Here is an 18,791-nt window from a genome sequence, read left to right on the forward strand (position 1 = left end):
GAGGGGGGGTACACCGCTGGTGTCTGTTGGCGGTTTCTGCGATGTACTTATGAGGCAGCTCTCATCGGGCAAGAGGGTAGGATGGCAAAGCAGCGCCCACAAGCTGCCATGGGGGGCACAGAAATGTCCTGGTCAACGAGCGCGACGTGCATCTTATGGTCCATATTTGTTTTGATTCCTATCGGCGCTCTCTACATGAGATTCTTGCAGTTTCTTTAATAAGACCCTCTCTTTTCTAATCTAAAGGCTTATACAAGTGTTTGTAGGTAAAGGTAGCACCACTAAACAGCAGCATAGATCCATGGAGACATTTTCGTTATTAGGGACTCTTTCAGGATTTCCCACAGTTTGATGTAGGCCCAGTAATCTTCCCCTTTGTAAAATAACGTTTCCATATCATAGCACAATAATTTGCGTGTTGGTTCCTGTAACCAAGAGTCAGCCGTGTTTTAAACATGAGTCCGCTCGCTGTATATTTCATTTTAGTTGAGTGGACCATTAGTAATTTTAGAACCTTTTGGAGCGGCCGTACTCGTTAAAAAGCACTTAGAACTTCAAGAAATAGGGAGAAACATACATAGTCTTTGGAACATGGCATGCTAATTAACACCTACTCATGTCCCCTTTTTATATATTAGGAATTTAAACTTTCAATAAAGAAAGATCGGAGCGGAAAAAGGAGTACTTGATCTTGTGGACCATTTTGTTGCAACATTATGGGAGCTATTGGAGCTGAATATTAGCTATTTGGACCACATGGAAAGTGATACTTCTTGCTCCATACAGGATAAAATCCTATTAGTCTCTTTGAAAGCAACTTGCGGTCTAAACAGTTGGCCTCCTTGGATTTCATGAGGGTCTCCCACGTTTTTATTAATTCTTTACGTTTAGGCACTCAGTAAATAAAATTGATGACTGTTGGCAAGATACCAATTGGGTCTATGACATGGAGAAAAAAAGTTTCATCAATTTCCATCGACAGCACGGATTGGCGCTGACGTTCGCCTCCATCCACGGATCGATGGCAACGTGGTACCTCCTCGACTTCTCGACACTGGTGCATTCTACAGCACAGGAAAATGCCTCAGGGGATTTTTTTGTGCAGGGGTCCCTTCCTGCACAGAAACAATCCTGCTTACAACGCAGGCACCCTTGCACCATGGTGCAAGGATGTCTGTGTTGGTGCTAGCTAGCACATTGTGCACCAATACAGGGAAATGGTAGGAATGTGCAGTATAGTGTTAAATACGGTGCATTCCTCCCCTTTCCCCATCACACAGTGCAGCCCAGCAAGGTGGCTTGCTGCGCTGCGTGATTTTTTGATAAATATGCCTCTTAGGCCCACATGCATCAAAGCAAAAGCCAGTCGCAAACGGGCAGATTCTCAGAATCTGCCCCTTTGCGACTGGGATTTTTGCAGTTGGGATGCATCATCCCAAATGCAAAAATCGCAATTTAAGGAATCTCTAAATTGCGATTCCTTAAATTGCTATTGCATTTAAGGAATCCCAAATTGAGATTCCTTAAATGCAATGCATGAAAGTTAAAAAATTAGCGATTTCGCTAATAGGGGGAGCAAATTACCATGAAGTTGAACTCCATGGTAATTTGCAAAAACTTTGAAAAATGCACTAAAGTGCATTTTTCAAAGTTCCATTTTACACACACACATGCCCTTGGGGCATGTGTGTGTGCAAGATGTATTCATATGCAGATTTCAGGGGTGCAACAGGGTGTCTTTTTGACACCCTGGCACCCTTGAAATAGCATGAGCAATTTGCGATTCTCTAATTGAGATTAGCAAATTGAGAAAGTCTTCCCATTCATTCCTATGGGCCTCTAGGCCCATAGGAATCAATGGGGAGGTATTCCTTAATTGCGACTCGCAATTTGCGAGTAGCAATTAAGGAATGTTTAGAAATCGCTATTTTGTAAGCGATTTCTACATGCATAGCCTTTTGCTATTCCTTATTAGCGAATCCTTATTTTTCGCTATTAAGGAATCGCAAATGGCATTGTTGATGCATGTGCCAGAAAGTCTCACATGATCTTTCTTGTGAGACCTCATGTCTGTGTCCTTTTTCTCATTTGTTGACGCATTCAGTAAATGGCTAATGTTTACAGCGGTCGCATGGGCTTGTGGGGCGTTTCTTCACTGCTTCTTACTGCTGGGAAATAAATAACAGTCAAGCTGACGTTTGGTGCTGTGGCTTGGACTTGTGGGTGTTTCTTCTGTGCTTCTTGCCATAGGGGCCTGGCTGATACTCGGGCTATGCTGTGGAGTGCTCACTTCTTCCTTCAGCATTGTCGGGGTTCAGAGTACTTTGGCACAGGTAGGTTGCTTTCTTTGGCACACGTGGATCAGCATCCCATTAATCATGGTCAGTTGTTGTGTCGTCATTTCATGAGACGGCGTGGGGGAATAAGAATCAGACACAGATCAGTTAGGTGCACACAAACCTCTTTCATTTAGATGTGCAGCATATAGGGAGCACGGAACTTTTACCCTTGTTTTGTTCTGGAATACCAGACCCAAGTGTGTGTTTGTGTTTACTCCACCTTGTGCCTATGAGCTTCAAGTAAGTGATGTCCAATGCCCCAGTGGCTGCAGGGTCCTAGTGCCCTGTCCCCTTCACAACAACAGCATTACTTCCTGTATAAAATTTGCTACGTTTTCATCAAAATAATGCAAGCACGAGGAGAGTGACACAAGTAAACTTGCTGGTTTCTTCGGATCATTTCTCTCTAGTAATCTTGAGATGCATATCGCATGGAGTCCTTTTCTCAGGATTGCCTGCTTATTGTATGCTATGTGTCATACAAATTGTTATGTTATGTGTATTTGTATAGCTGGGAGGGGTCCAGGTGCTGAAGCAGGAGCTGTATAGGCCACATGTCTGGTTTCTGATGTAGTAAAGGCACTAGTGCGTAGACCAGAGAGCAGACTGCGACACTGCTTGTGCAAAGGTCATGCATGCATGCAGTCCATATCAAGGATTCCTAATCTGCCACTGAAACCAGTTTTACATTAAAAAACACCAAAAATGTATGCAGCTGTATGAACGGGACAAGGGCTACTTCTTGATGCAGCTTTACTCTAGTGTATCAGTTTGAAGATTATTGGCCAGGGGAGGGGAGAGGGAGCTTTCACGTTAGTACTCTACTTGTAGCAGACCTTGTAACATTTAGCATGGATTTTACACTGACCAGATCCTGCTCTGGTATTATCAAGTACTCTGCATTTCTTGGGCTACAGACTATGACTTCGAGAACACTATTTTAGGAAACTCTTGTCAGAGAGCAGCTGGAAAATCCCAGGTTAAACCCTCATGCACAGCCTTTTCACTCTTCAATTCTCATGCCTCGATCTTTTGCCCTGTCTGTCTCTGCCTGTCTGTGTACCTTCCTATCTGTCTCTGTATCCATCTGTCTGTCCCCAAACTCCTCTATCTGATTTTGTCTTTCTCCATTTGTTCATTCTGCTCTCTTTTTTCCCTCGCACCCCCCTCCTTTTCTCTCACTCTTCTGTTGTGCTTGCTCCAGGGAGGATAGCTCTCTTATGCTCCTGATTTAGTCCTCTCCCTGCATTTTTGGTGCCCCATCAGGAGGTGTGTTATCCGCCATTTGTCCTGCATACAGCCACCCCATAGACTACCCATCTGGACCTCTTTCCTAGACTCATAACCGTCCTTCCACAAACCCCAGACCAGTAGATCACCCCATTCTTCTTACCTCAGATGGTAGACAAGATGACCCTACTGATCACTTGAACTGTCTGCCTCAGTGGTCTTACCCACTGAGCCGCCCTATCAGCATCTGGAGAGATCTTCAAGGAGGTGCATTATTTCTCTGTGCACACATGATTAAAAGCTCTAACACACAGGCTTTTGCTTTCGCACTCTCTTATCTCTATCACTGAGCCTGTCATCCCTTGTAACACTTTGAGCCCCCACCTCTCGCTGTATACCTCGAATGTACACTAATATTAAAGTATGCCAACGGAAACATGCACTGGCAAACCCAATTGCTCTACAGCTGGTCAACAAAGGCCAGACCTTTTGGCTTTGCCAGTGATTGTCTATTTAGGTGGCATAAGGCAAAGGCAGGTAGCCTACTGAAATGTAAGAACTTAGTCCAGGATACCCGTGTAGAAAGGGCTGAAAACGATTTTGGGGCACATATGAATAGTGACATGTAAAATACCTTCTAAGCCTTTAACACAAACTTGATTGTAATATAAATGCAAACAGCGCTTACTTTAAAGTTGGAAGAACAATTGCGTTTTTTCTGTTGTCAGTGTAACCCTAGTTTGTCCACTTGTGCGCTACATCAACTCCCAGGTGGTATTCCTATGTATGTGGCTCTGGTTGGTGCTAACCTGTGCAGGAGCAGACATAGTTACCTTTCTGATTGATGCAGATTCTTCATCCCCACCTCTTTCCTTCTCAGGAGCTGAGTGAAGCACTGTTAATTGCTCCATTTGTGTGGGGTAGCATTTGTTCCTGCTGCTGGTGAGAAATGTAATTATTCTGGCACAGCACGGTGACAAAGACCGAGTCTCTCCTAAGGGCCATAGCCACTGGGGGCATTTGAAGTCCATGACAGCCCATAACATTCTCCCCCACCCACCAAGTGACAGGCTGCTGGTACAGTATATAGCTGCAGGAGTTCTATAGGAGGTATGCTATAGAGTGATACATACTTTCATTCAAATGCCTCCATTATGCGTATGCACATCCACCAAAAACTTTAATGTGCACCACTAAAAAGAATCACACTCACAATCTTGCATGGTGCATACAGCAGAACATGTTTTACAGGATCCCAGTCACCCAAAATGCAAAATGTAAGAGACCAACTCCTGCTTTCTGGAAATCCATGAACTCCATATGCGTAGAGAAAAACCTATACCTCTTTTCTGTTCCTCCCTCTCTGTACCCAGTGGCTTACACACTCACACATGAGGGCACATCACCCATCCCTTATGTCATTATATATGCTAGATGTGTCTTCCTTGTACTGTGGCTGGACGAAAGGAGACAACATCTAATCCTGAGGACAAATGTGGGGAAGCTTCCTCATAAAGTCCTTCTCGACTCTCCCTAAATATCAGGTTATGGCTGTGATTCTAAATAGAGAAGTACAAAGGATGTGGCAATGTCTGTGGGAAGGGGTCCCCTATACGTAGTTACCTTTCTATAGTAATATAACCACCGTTCCTGGTGACTTGCTGCATGCCCCACTTACAGCCCACCGGGAACTGCAGGTCCAGCAGCTACTCACTGAACTGTGCACCTTTTTGCAACTTCTGGGGAGAACTTGCTTGGCTCAGATTGCCTCTGGAAATCAGCCCTCAACTTGCTGTATTAGGCCTTTCTTATGGACGTCCAGCTCTTCGGCACCCTCAGATTAGATCCTTTTTGTAGGCTGGAGGCCTTGACCTATCAGGGTCCCTCCAAACAGCGCTGGTGATAACTCCCTGTCACCCATGAGCAGAAGCACTGCAGGACTGTACCACTTCCAGCACGCAATCAACTTTCTGCTTTCTCGGAGACCAGCTCTCAGCTTCAACTCTGAATAATAACTCCTCACTAGTAAGTTCAACTCTTTTATGTACTTCAGGCACACGTTATCAGCCAGAAAACAGCCCTCCCCATTATTCTAGTTCCTGAAGGAGATGCAGTGGTAGCTTCCTCTCACCCCTCCAAGCATGTGAGTAGCTTGGTACTCAGCTACTAGTGCATCTACCATGGTGCTCCTGTGTTCACACTCTTACATACGGCTAGGCCTTTGAGAAGCTAGTCCCACACTCTTAAAACCTGGGCCGCCAAAAAGTTTCTATCCGTGCTCGTGGACACCACTTACTATCCTCGATTCACATCTGCAAATGTCCTGAGACTTCTTCACTCCCTAAGTCACACTCACATCCTTTTATGTGCATCTGGTGCTACTTTCACACTCTAAACCTGTACATTCACAGCATTTCTTCACCTTTTTATATACAGTAAGTTATACACAACCCAGGTGTACACACTTTTAAATCATAACCTCTGTTTATGCTCACCTATATCCATTCGTAGGGGACCTGGCTGGCATTTTGGGCTGAAATATTCTTCATGGAGCAGAACCATGGTTGATTTGTAAATGGCTGATTCCTCTCTGGGGTGGCACAGTGGCCAAAATATTATGGACTTGAAAGCAACTCAACTATTACCATTGCTTACATTGGTTCAAAAATCTCACCCACCACTTGCTTATTCTTCTTATGTTGCATGCTCACTGTGCCATAGGAACCAAGCTGCACCTCACTGCAGATTTCCAAAATTCTCAGTGTCTATTTCATAACAAGACAACATCAAAAGTAAACACCGAACAAATAAATGATACCTCTCTGGCCTTATACCCTTATGTTACAGTAAACATGTTCTTCAGCATTGCCACTAATTGTAATAGCAAACACTTCACTAATACGCCAAGGATCCAAGGGATCGCCAGTTCAGACACAGTCTCAGCCATTGAAGTTGAGTCCTACAGTAAGCCCATAAGCCCCTCCTGCACATACTGTGAGATATATGAATTAGCACTCCAGTAATAAACAACTGGTCAGTGACTGAGGCACTACTAATGCACTAGACCCCTTGTCCACACACACCCATACAAACACATCTTCTTTAAGTCATTCAGGATCACTTCCCCTTTATGAGAGTAAAAAAACAAACAATTAGAGCATGTCAAGAGGAGTCTTTATTATTTTCTGGACTCTTAGCATAACAAAGGTCCCCACAAACATCACATTTGTTATCCTATTTTTTCACACTTTTATCTCAGTTTCCATCTTATAAAAAATGTTTCTTCATTTATAACAATCCACACAGTGAACAAAATTCACTTACCTCTATGCTATGTTTTAGAGCTGGATAAAGATAATGCTCATATAATTGCATAGTTATGCATAGTTATCCATATAGATCTTGTGAGGAATGATTCAAATGTTTTACTAACTACGTTTACTGCTCGGATCTTTCATTTGACCTGTGGATGATCTTGGAAATATTATGAGTTTGCACCATCCCATGGATACTAATAGTCACTCTGGTGGTGGAATAAGACAAAACAAATATGTAACACTATTAATGGGGATGATTATTGTTTGTTTTGTAGCCCTGGTGAAGTCATAGGTAAAGAAATTACTGTGAGACGAAACACATGTTGGCTACAGTCTTCTGGCTTCAAGTTTTGTATTATAAGTTTGCTGAATGCACATGAATATTGAATTGAAAATATAGAGAAACCAATTAATTAAACAATCTGCTCTGCAGGTAAAAAAAAAGAACAACAAAAAGCCTCCAAGTTGTCCTGAATCACTTGCATTTAAAAAGTGCTGGCAAGTTTCTCTTGTTCTGTAGCAGACGTTAAAGCTTTGGACCCTCATTACGACTATCCAATTAATTCTGAAGGCTCTGTAACATGAGTTACTGGGTCCATCTGAATTATGGCCCTGATTTGCTATACCTTTGCATTGCTCTTGCATTGCGCATAGCGATGCAAAGACAACGCAAAGGCTTCAGTGAGATTTAAAAAGCCACGCAGTGGCGATTTGCACCGCTTTGTAAAGAAATGTAATGCAATACAGCAGCTTGCACTACGTTGCGTTACATTTCATAGTGATAGGTGTTCCATAGGTGAAGCGTGGGTATTCCCGTACATCCATCCATGGAACTGGATGCAATCCCAGATTTACTAAAGTCAGTAAACCTAGGATTGTGCCAAAAACCTGTACCTACCTCAGAGAGGCGTAACAAGGAGAAATATTTGTATCTAACCTCGTTACTTCCTCTTTCTATGCGTGATGCATTCTGCACAAGCAGAAGTATCGCATGTGTCGCATTTCTGGTCTATCTGTTTCACGCAGCACAGTACAGCAGCTTTGCTTGCTGTCATGCTTTGCATCAAATAATAGTAAATATGTCCCTATATGTTTAACATGAGCACCACAGCTCAGTGGAATGGCACCTGGAGATTTCACCTGCTGCAAGCAATCCTCAGGAAATAAAATGCTTCCTGCAGGCATTGTTTTAGTGATCTACATGTCCGTATTATTCGCCTAGAATTATGTGTGTAAAACAATTAAGGAACTCAAACTTGCTTTGAACGATGAGGGCTTGTGCTCAAAAAACAGTAGCTCTCTAACTATTCCCCTATCTTGACAATCACGTGAATTAAATGTGTATTTCTATATTTGTTTGCATTTTCCAGGCTAACTGGTTGTCTGTGGTTGGAAGGAAGGGCCCACCCATGCCAGAGACGTTGAGTCCTCATGAAGTGGAAAGAGGACTGCAAGAGTTGCGTCATGGATGCCTCAGATATATTGTGAGTAAAGAATGTTGGAGAGATCCTTGGGTATAGGTCAGTTTTCTAAGCTCCTACACTATTTAGGTCTGATGCACGTCTGTGCTTCAGTGTTGGCAAGACTTACCTGTCATACAGCCTCTCCACCCAGTGGTGGAGTAATCTGTTCTTATATTTGGTGCTATGATTTGGATATCAATACAGCCAGGATTCAGGAATGACCTGAGAGCCTACTTTTTCCTTTCCTCACGCACGATTCAGTTTTATTCTAGACTAATGTTGAACATCCTCTGACTGTCCCTTGTGGATTGCCATCTGTTTTCACCTCTGCATCTGTGACATGAGTGGTTGGCCTAGTGTCAGCTCTGTGTGCAAATTAAAGTGATGATAATGAAGATCGATGGCGCTCATGTTCTGTTTAATAATTGTACATAGTAGATTTTCCGCTGCTTAAAATGCTGTGGAAATGGGGCAATGAAGTTTTCACATTTCTCAAATGTTATGTTATGTTATAAGGTACTTGTAGAGCGCACGGCTACTCAAAAGAGTGTCCCGGCGCTAGTCAGCCCATAGGCTAGCCTAATAACAGTTGTAACAGAAAGAAAAAGAGACCTAGAGATGTTGCTGGAACATTCAGGTTTTAAGTTGTCTTCTGACTGTCATTAAGTCAGGCACCTGTCTGAGTGACATCAGCAAAGGTTCCAGACACGGGCAACCTGTACTTGGAAAGAGCGGCCACCGCAACGGGTGTGGGAGAATTTGGGAACAGCTATCAGATGTTGGTGAGATGATCTTAGAGTTCTCCCAGGTGCATAGTGTAGAAGTCTTTTGCTGATATAGTGGGCCCCCATGCCATTTAGAGCCTTGAAAGCCAGGGCTAACGCTTTGAAATGAATTCTGTTACGGACAGGTAGCCAGTGCAAGGCCATCAGATGGGGAGAGATACGGGTTCTGGGTCCTAGCATGAGAACCGCCCTAGCAGCCGCATTTTGGATGACCTGAAGTTTGTTTAATAAGAACTCTGGGAGGCCCAGATACAGAACATTTACATAATCCAGCTTGGAGGCAATGAGTGCTTGAGCCACAGTCTTTCTGTGCGAGAGAGATAGGGATAACAGGGGAAGGAATTTCCTGAGCATTCTCAGGAGGCCGAAGCAGGATCCTGCCACAGTCTGTATTTGGATTTTCATGGATAGAGAGTCATCCAGTTTCACCCCCAAATTCTTGACTGTCCTTACCGAAGACTGAAGGGGTGACAATTAGTAAGTGCAACATTACTGCATATTTAGAATTAAATGGGGAGTAGCGTATGAGACAGAGCTTCCACATTTTCTTTGCATTTTAAGGTGCAGCTCTATCTCCTGGGTTTTGCTGATGCGGACACGCATTGCTTTCCCAAGCAGAGACATTTTATTACCACATTTCTTAATGTAACAGTATCGCTGTTTTCTAAATACAAAAATCATATCCAATTCACAGAAAACGGCTCGCCACACATTTATTATGAAATTATATACCTCTTAACAATCGCTGAATGTGAGCCTTTGTGTTTTTTTCTTCTGTCCTACTACTCAATTCCTTTCCTTTCATCCTCCCCTATACTATTCATCCTATTTCTCTCATTGTTTCTTTTATCTTTTTTTCCAACCCCTTTTCTTACATCTGAACTGTGTTTCCTATAGTATTCCTGTCCTAAACTTTCTCAATCATTTCTGATTCTCCTCTTAATTCCAGGATCAGTCTTCTCTCCTTAACTACCATGAAATTGGGAAATAGTTGCATCTCGAATTCATAGCATTTTGAAATGGTTGACATATGGTATAAATGGCTTAATATTATTATTACTCTTTTTTTCTTTCTTCCAATTTCTTGGCTCTACTATTCATACCCCTCTCCCACTTTCCCACTGCCATTAAATTTGAGTCCTCTGCCTTACCTCACTAATTCGCCTTTGTCCTCTTACCCTACCCCTTTGCTATTTCCCTTCTTCCTGCCTCTCCTACCCCTTTCTCTCACCCTATCCTGTTTTAGGCCCCTCTACAGGCAGCATTAGTGCTGTGACACAGCCTTAGTCAGCACCGAACCCAGAACATAAAGTCATAAAATACAGAAAGGGGCATGGTGTCAGCCTCTTTAGTCATTGTTCTCTGTCAGGCACTGGCTCGATGGAATGTCCATCACATTTTGGATCAGCCCACAGCATTTGGTGGATGTGCAGTTGTAGCTGAAGTTCTTTAGTGCAGCTGCAGTTGGTAATGAGATTGAGGTAATCCTTTTTTCAGTCATCTAGCTCAAACAGTGCTGTCTCTCTGTCCTTATGCTGCTATGGCACTGACGCCTTCTGCCCTCTCGAGAGCCCTCCCAATGCTGGTGTGACATCATATTTGTTTTTGCAAGAAAGGAAAGCACTAAAATCACTCCCACATTGACTTGTGTCACATATTTGGCTACTCTCATTTGTTGCCTGGGCTACCTGGTGCCACGGCTTCTGCAGCTTGCGGCTGATGGAGAATGCTTGCTGATTTTGGAAATAGCCTTTACAACCTGGTTTTTACTACGTTGTACCTTTACCACAAATGTTTTCAGAATGCATATGGTTTTACAACGTATGCCTTTACCACATATTTAAGGTAATTTCGGGAGTTTGGTGGGTCTCGCCCCACAAATACATTGTTTATATATACGAATATAATTAAATTTCCAGGATCTCTTGGTTTTATATACGAATATATATATAAACAATGCATGGTAAAAGGCATATGTTGAAAAAGCATACGTGTTCCAAAAAAATGCAGGGTAAAAAATGCGTGGTAAAGGCATGCAGAGTATTTCCCCGCGTTGTTACTTCATACAACCACAGAATTCCCAGTCCCTGCTTGCCACCTTCCCTGGCCCTGCCTGATGTCTCAGCTAGAAATTACTAAAATCCAGGGCAAACCTTTATAGAACTGGCGCCTTTGTTATTGTTTGGAAAAAATTAAAAGGATTTGTTTCGCTCAAAAAACCCTTTTATGGTGGACTCCATGAATGAGGTTCAAATTGTCTTCATTCATTTTTTTATTCTTGCTCGCTGAGAAATTGGACAGCCTGAGAGAGGCAGCAAGCGGGGCCCAGGAAATGATCCGCATTGTCCCGCCAGCAACATGTAGAGCAGCATGCATGCCGAAACAGAAAAGGGACTTCTGATTTTATTTCGTGCCCCATGTTCTCCCAGTGCTGTGGAGGAGAAGGCAAATATTACGCATGAGCCGCGCCCGTACCAGCTTACTCCCACTCCTCCGCCAGTTCATGCCTGCTCCACTTGCCCCTCAAAGGCGCCACCATGAAAGTGCCCCTTCTGGCATGCCATTGGAGGCTTGGAGAAAAAGTGGTGGAGGCCTGACTATAACTTTTGTTTTGTTTCTTTATTTATTTAACAGTTTGATATCTTGCCGATGAGGCAATACAAACAATACATAAATATGCATTAACTTGACAAAAACAACATATTTCTTTAAACCTCCATACATCATAAATTAATTTCGTCGCCCTATAAACATCTACATATTTAAAACGCTGATCAAAGGTACACAGTGTTCTAAAAACCACTATGAGGAGTTTACCTATAATAAGACAGTATTCTTATTATATGTACAAAATACAATTGTTAAGGTGCAAAATATGCTAAACTTCAGTACAAAAATATTCTAAGATAAAAACCAAATCGGATTTTACCTATAGTAGGACAATATCTGTAATATTTGTGCAAAATGCATTTGTTTAGGTGCAAAAAACAATTATAGCAGGACCTCGACTTCTGATATAAAAAATAAGTACAGTAAGAGACACAACACAGATGATAAGTACAAAGTATTCTAAAGGCCGCTAACAGGGATTTATCCATAATGTAGTAGAATCGTTATTATTTGTGCAAAGTACACTACTTTTTGTGCAAAATACAATTACACCAGTAAACGGCTGACCATAACAATAAGTGTTTGCTTCAAACATTTCCATCACATTCTTTGTTTTCTGGCATGATGGGCTTAAACATTCCTACAGCATATTAGAATTTGAGGGATACTAGTCAATCAGTGCATAAGTACACAATTTATTACATTACATTCTTAAATTGATAACTTCAAAATTCTTCTCATAAGTAAAGAGAATCTGAGAAAGGGTAGCCAGGGCCTGTAAATAAACTAAGGTTCACACCAAAACTATTTGTTTTTGCTCCCTAGGAAGACAAAGAGCCAGTGACGTTTGAAGACCGCCTGATGTTCATAAGAGCTTCAAAGACACTATCGCCAAAGCAATTTCCACGAATCTGCCGCGGGATCTTAATTCCAACTTCTCCACATGCGAGTGTGCAAGATGTTCCACTAAAACTGCCTCTGACAGAAGACTGGGGCAGGCTGCTGGAGAAGTCCTTGGAACGCAGCAATACCCGGAAGAAACTGCTTTGAAATATTTTCAATTTCTTTCTAAGGACCTTAAAAGTACAGCAGGACCAACTGATCTAAAGAGAATTCAGTGCTCAAAATGAGAGGAGACAGCAAAGAAAGGGAACCATGTGTGAGGCTTCTTACAAGGCCACCTTCCATTTGCACCTTGTCTGTTGATTTGCTGCTACCAGACTAGTGACTTCTACCACTGTGAAGAGCAGCTAATTACCCAAAGGAAATATGTACATTTGACAACTGAGACAGAAAGACATGGTGTGGTGGATGTACTGCGGTTTTAAGAAGATTTCTTTAGTTGTGCTGATTAATTAATAAACCATCGCCTCACTTGGTAGTAAAGGCCTCATACTGGTTTGCCACTGAGCCATTGTTTTAGCATAAGATATAAACTAGTAGCTGCAACTCTGTGTTGCTTGGCATGGAAGGTAGGTATTGTAGCTGTAGTGGGCATCGGGCGTTTTCCTGGTGGGCTGGAAGGGCGTGAGCCGGTTTTGGAGCAGGGGAGTCCTTCTTAGGTCTCGCCTGAGCCAGCGCATGTGCTGCTCTGCGAGACATTTAGAAAGCGGGTTTTCAAAGTGCTACCACAGACATTTTGGTGGCCTCAAGCTTGCGTGCACGCAAGCGTGCACGCGCGCAGCCGCCATCTGTCTTTCCTCCTGTCACGGGTCATTAAGTGCATCGCGATCGCGATGCACTTTCACTTTCGCATACTTCGTCTTGATGCATTAGTGGGGAAAAAAGTGAACGTTTTCCACACTTAATAAGTGTTTTCAAAACCCTACCTTTTAGGTGACATTCAGACATTTTCAGTGGGCTCACAACTCAATTAACATTTTTGCTTGATTAAAACTCATGCCCTGTTTTCTAAATAAGGCTGTTTGCTCCAAAATAATTAACATAAGGAGCTATCTTGTATAAACTAGAACTCTGGGTCGCACAGAGCTATGTAACTAATCAGACCTATGACCAGAGATTACACACACATTTCTCTAACAAGTGTATCAACCACCTTAATTATTTTGCCCATGTCATACCGTACAACTCAGCTCTATGCTCCAGGTACATTAATCTTCTAAGACGTCTTAAAATGCAGTGTATTTGTGACCAATGAAATAACTCAGAATATCTTCATTGTTACTTCTGTTAATAATTTATTTGGGGTTCCAGTTTGTAAACAAGCATTGGCATAGCCAATAGGTCTCGCCTTTGGGACCTTATATAAGTATTTAGTTATGCAGCAGAATATCCTTGGTGCAACAACACCAACTGTTGCATGGCTAAACACTTATAAGGTCCCAAATGCGAGACCTATTGGCTATGCCAATTCTTGTTATTAACTGGGAGACGGTTTTGCAGCAATGCTGCAATATCGGCCCCCAATAACAAAAGCAACAGCAGTGCTTCACACTAGCACTCCCCTCCACCCCCCACTTCCGGGGACAGTCCGACTGAATTGCCAGGGCTGGTTTGTGTTCCCAGTCCGGTCCTGATTGTAGACCAGAGAAGGGGGTTTGCTTGGAGTTATGGGACAATTATCCACTGCTTGCTGGAAAATTGCTGTAAATGCAGAAGGATGACGAAAGGATACACATGCACTCACTGAGTTATTTTTCTTCATCATGTGGTAAATGCACACATTGTTATTTTTTTATGCTTGTTGTGTCAGAAAAAGCTGTGTTTCAAATTGTATTGATTTCTATGAATGAAAATTCTGTTTGTTCTGCTACTACACATGTCTCCTCAAAATAAAACTTGATATCAAAGCCCCATTTTCTGGCCTGATAACACAAATATTTGAGTCCAAGCCCTCGTTGCACAGCTGGGAGCCCATTACTAATATAGACACCAACACAAAGTTGTACTAATGTTCAGCTCAACTGAAAAACTACCCATTGACTAATGACGGCACAGGGTCTAACTCGCGAAAATATATTATTGTCATAATAAGGGTTGATACTAGGGGCCTCATTTATGAGGCCCTACTGGCACTTTCGCGCCGCCGGAATATCACTTTTTCGACGTTCCGGTGGCACAATGTGCGACTGGCATATTTATTAGGAAAAAAAACACAATTGATGGACGGAATGCAGAACAATTCAAAACATTCACCCCCAGTCAAGAGATCTTGACTGGGGGTGAACGATTTGATTTGTTCTGCATTCTGTCCATCAATTGTGTGTCTTCGGCATATTTATTAGGCCACGTAAAGCCACGTGGCTTTTCATGACCTTATAAATAGGTGCCCCTTTCACGCAGAAAACTGCGTGAAAGGGGTCTTCCACGGGTGTTCCACGGGTGTTGCTGGGGGCGTTACCAGCAACATCCATGTCTTTTTGACACTGCCCCCAGATTTATGAGAAATAGTAAGTCCGAGGCGGCGCCAAAAACGTATGCCTAAGGCATTCTGCAGCACACATTGAAAAAGGGAAAGGTCTCTTGGGAGTGTTTTCGTGCAGGAAGGTTTCACTTCAGACACAAAAACAATTATCCCCTCAACGCAGGCACCCTTGCACCATGGTGCAAAGGTGCCTGCGTTGGAGCACGAATGCCCAATGTACGCCGACGCAGGGGAAAAGGACAGGAATGCCCTGTATCTAATTGATACGGCGAATTCCTGCCCTTTTCTTTTGCCATAGGGCGGCACAGCAGCAAGGCCTGCTGCACTGCCCTATGGCAAAAAAACGATAAATGAGGCCCTAGGTTGTTGGCTCTAACTTTAAAATCTTGTTAGGTGTAGTTCTACCACTGGGTCTGTGCATGTAAGGAGAGGGAGAAACGGCCTCATTAAGGGGCCTATAGAACAACGCCATTCCAAAGAAATGGTGAATTGCATCAATGAGGAAATTGACACATAGGTGTAGATTTCCATGTGAAGAGGTCTCCATATGTAAATTTTCCTTAGAGATTTGGCCCCTATGAGTCTGACCCTCCCAGGGTGACAAAGAGCAGTGGATATGAATGTGGGGGGAAATGCAGCGATACTGCCAGTTGGCAGTGCAACTAAAGGTGAGCGGCCACTTGAGTGTTGACGAAGACACCACTCCCTCTCTCCACACAGCACAGGCTGTGTGCCTGCCTCCACTCTAATCTAGGTATTTTTATAGAGACACATGAGAACATCTTTCTCTCCCTCTCAAACAACTTTATGGCAATAAGTGGTTACCAAAATTATGTGACACAGCGAAGGTGCACTAATACAAGATGCTGCTCACAAAGTCTTCTCCATTACCTGTGCTACAGCATATTGGAATGGGAATGTGTCCAGCCTCATGTACAGTTGTGTTTCTCTGCCTTGAGTGACCAATGGCATATGTATTTTATCCTGACTTTTGATTTTGGTCCTACTCTCACACTAGTCTAGTGCACAGAGGCCTTGACATGTTCCTTGACCTTAGTGAGGCTCTGGGCCTATACTGTGACCTGGAGTGGTGCACCAAGTGTGCCCTCATTGTATAAATAATAGACCACTGTCCCAGTTTTGGCTTTAATACATAGAGTAATGTTGGCAGCACACCATGTTTTTGAATCCATAGTTGTGTCCAGACCTTTTTATCTATGTCACTAGAGTGAAGGTTTATAGGTCCACTATAGTTTCATTTCTATGCACTTACTCAAGCCTAGCACTAACAAGTGTATGTGCATGTTTGTGTACGTGGCCTTTGTGGTACATGCATTGTGTTCATGAGTGGACCAGAGTAATAGATGCCTGTGGAATTCATTGTGGGATTCCTTTTGGATAGCCATGGTCTAAGCTTGTGCACAGGATGGAGGTGAGATTTTCTTTTCCCAGACAGTAACATGTGTATTTGTAAAGCCCACGTTCACCCAAGGGTTTCTTGCTGCTGAATAACAGATGTTTATTGTTACCCAACTCAATGGTGCTCATTTTATCGACCTCAGAAGCATGAAAAGCTGAGTAGACCCACCAGGATTTGAACCTGTGACCATGAGGTCGAACACAGGCCTCTACAGTGGAAGCATCAATGATGAGGGCAGTTTCAATGCTGTGATTAGGTCTGAAGCCTGGTTGGGATGGGTCCAGGAGGTGGTTGTCTTCCATTTGTTTAGGTAGTCTCCTGTTGATCAGTTTCTCCAAGACTTTTACTTGGTGGGAAAGCAGTGAGATGAGTCTGTAGTTGGCTGGTGAGGATATGTCTGCAGTGAGTATCTTCATTAGTGGCAATATGGTGGCGTGTTTCAAGGGGTCCAGGAAGGTAGCAGTGGTTAGTGAATCTTTGAGGAACAGGGTGAATGAGGGAAGGGCAGATGGGCTTTAGTTCTCTTGTGAAGGTAAAGTGCGGGCAGTGGTCCTACGGGGATCCCAAGTGGATTGCATGATATTGGCGGTTCTGAGGCCAAATGTGTTAAAATATATTCCCTTCTTGTAATACACCAGCTTTGTGAGGCATGCAAATGTAATGATTTAAAGGTATTTTTTAGCCCTTCCTATATGGAGGAATATGAAAAACTTTTGAAACATAGAAGTAAATTAGACTTGCGATATAAGAGTCATTCATGTAACACTGGAGATACAAATCATTTATCAACTGAAATATGAGTAACTTGTTAGAGTTTTATAGAAGCAGATATGTGTTAATGATCTCTCAGGTTTGTGTACCACTGCAGATTTGAGAAAACTCATGTCAGAAGTTTGAAGAAACACCTTTCATATCATGACAACCTGGAGACCACAGAGAATATGATGATAACGATAACAATAGCAATAATAATAAATGTAATATCCATCGTACTGTGTGATATTATTTATTTATTATTTAAGTAGCTTATACAGCGCGCAGCTACCCCCGAAGGGGTGTCCCGGCGCTAAGACAGAAACTCAAAAAACGTGAGGGGAGAGTCAAATCGAAAACAAACACAGAAGTCATGATAAAGAGAACAGCCATGTTTTTAATTTGCTACGGAAGATAGATTCAGACGGGCAGAACCTGAGGTCAAGTGGGAGACAGTTCCATAATTTAGCAGTAATTACGCTGAACCCTCTACCGCCCATTCTGGAGCGTCGAAAGCGAGGTGTAGTCAAAAGGCGTAAGTTGTTAGATCTCAGTGATCTGACAGATTGAGATATTACCACTCGCCTTTTGATGTATCCAGGCCCAAGGCCGTTAATAGCACGATAGGCGAGGGTGAGGATCTTAAATTGAATGCGGCTTGCAATGGGGAGCCAGTGAAGCTCTTTGCAATAGGAGGCAACCGACTGACGGTAGGGGATATTTCCAATCAGTCTGGCTGCCGCATTCTGCACGATCTGAAGACGAACGATCAGATATTGAGGGGCACCGGCGTATAAGCTGTTGGCGTAATCTAGATGAGATGTAATAAGGGCCTGAGTGATCGTTCTGCGGGCATCTAAAGGAAGATAGGGAAAAATCTTCTTGATCATGCGCAGCTTGGCAAAGCAGGCAGAGGTGACCTTGTTGATTTGCGCTTTACAAGAGAGTGAGTCATCAAATTGAAAGCCCAGGTTACGTGCTGATTGGACAGGGGTGGGCGCAGGGTTAAGTACTGTAGGCCACCATAGACTAGAGGAAATTGGAGTTTTCTGATTAAAGAACAGAACTTCTGTCTTATCAGCATTAAGTCTAAGGTGGTTGGTGGTCATCCAGGCACAGATGTTATCCAGGCATAGGCGGAAGTTGGCAAAGGTGGAGTCCGAGTGGTCTCTAAAAGAGAATATTAGCTGAGTATCATCAGCGTAAGAGACCACTCTGACTCCACAAGACTCCACCACCTCGGCCAGGGGTGCAAGATAAACATTGAAAAACAGAGGGCTCAGGGCAGAGCCCTGCGGGACACCACACAACAGGGGTTTACCCTCTGATCTGAAAGGCCTGAGCACCACCTTCTGAGTTCTGCCAGTAAGGAAGGACTCAATCCAGGCAAGGGCGGAGCCACCAATTCCCACCTGCTTTAGACGGTTTAATAGGATTTTATGTGAAACCGTATCAAAAGCGGCGGATAGGTCGAGGAGGACCAGCATGG

The 18,791-nt window shown here is 43.2% G+C and overlaps 1 protein-coding gene across 1 annotated transcript in view; it reads left to right on the forward strand.

Annotated features, from left to right (window-relative positions):
* The window catches only part of LOC146822819 (uncharacterized), a 119,814-nt gene extending 105,265 nt beyond the window's left edge, over positions 1-14,549 (forward strand). Inside the window, exons 4-5 of the mRNA XM_085606589.1 lie at positions 8,257-8,370; positions 12,570-14,549. Of these exons, the coding sequence (XP_085462715.1) occupies positions 8,257-8,370; positions 12,570-12,794 (339 nt within the window). The 3' untranslated portion in view covers positions 12,795-14,549. The remainder of the gene's footprint in view (positions 1-8,256; positions 8,371-12,569) is intronic.
* The last annotated feature ends 4,242 nt before the right edge of the window (positions 14,550-18,791 follow it).

This window comes from Triturus cristatus, chromosome 5_2 (assembly GCF_964204655.1).
Source record: "Triturus cristatus chromosome 5_2, aTriCri1.1, whole genome shotgun sequence".
Taxonomy (NCBI): domain Eukaryota; kingdom Metazoa; phylum Chordata; class Amphibia; order Caudata; family Salamandridae; genus Triturus; species Triturus cristatus.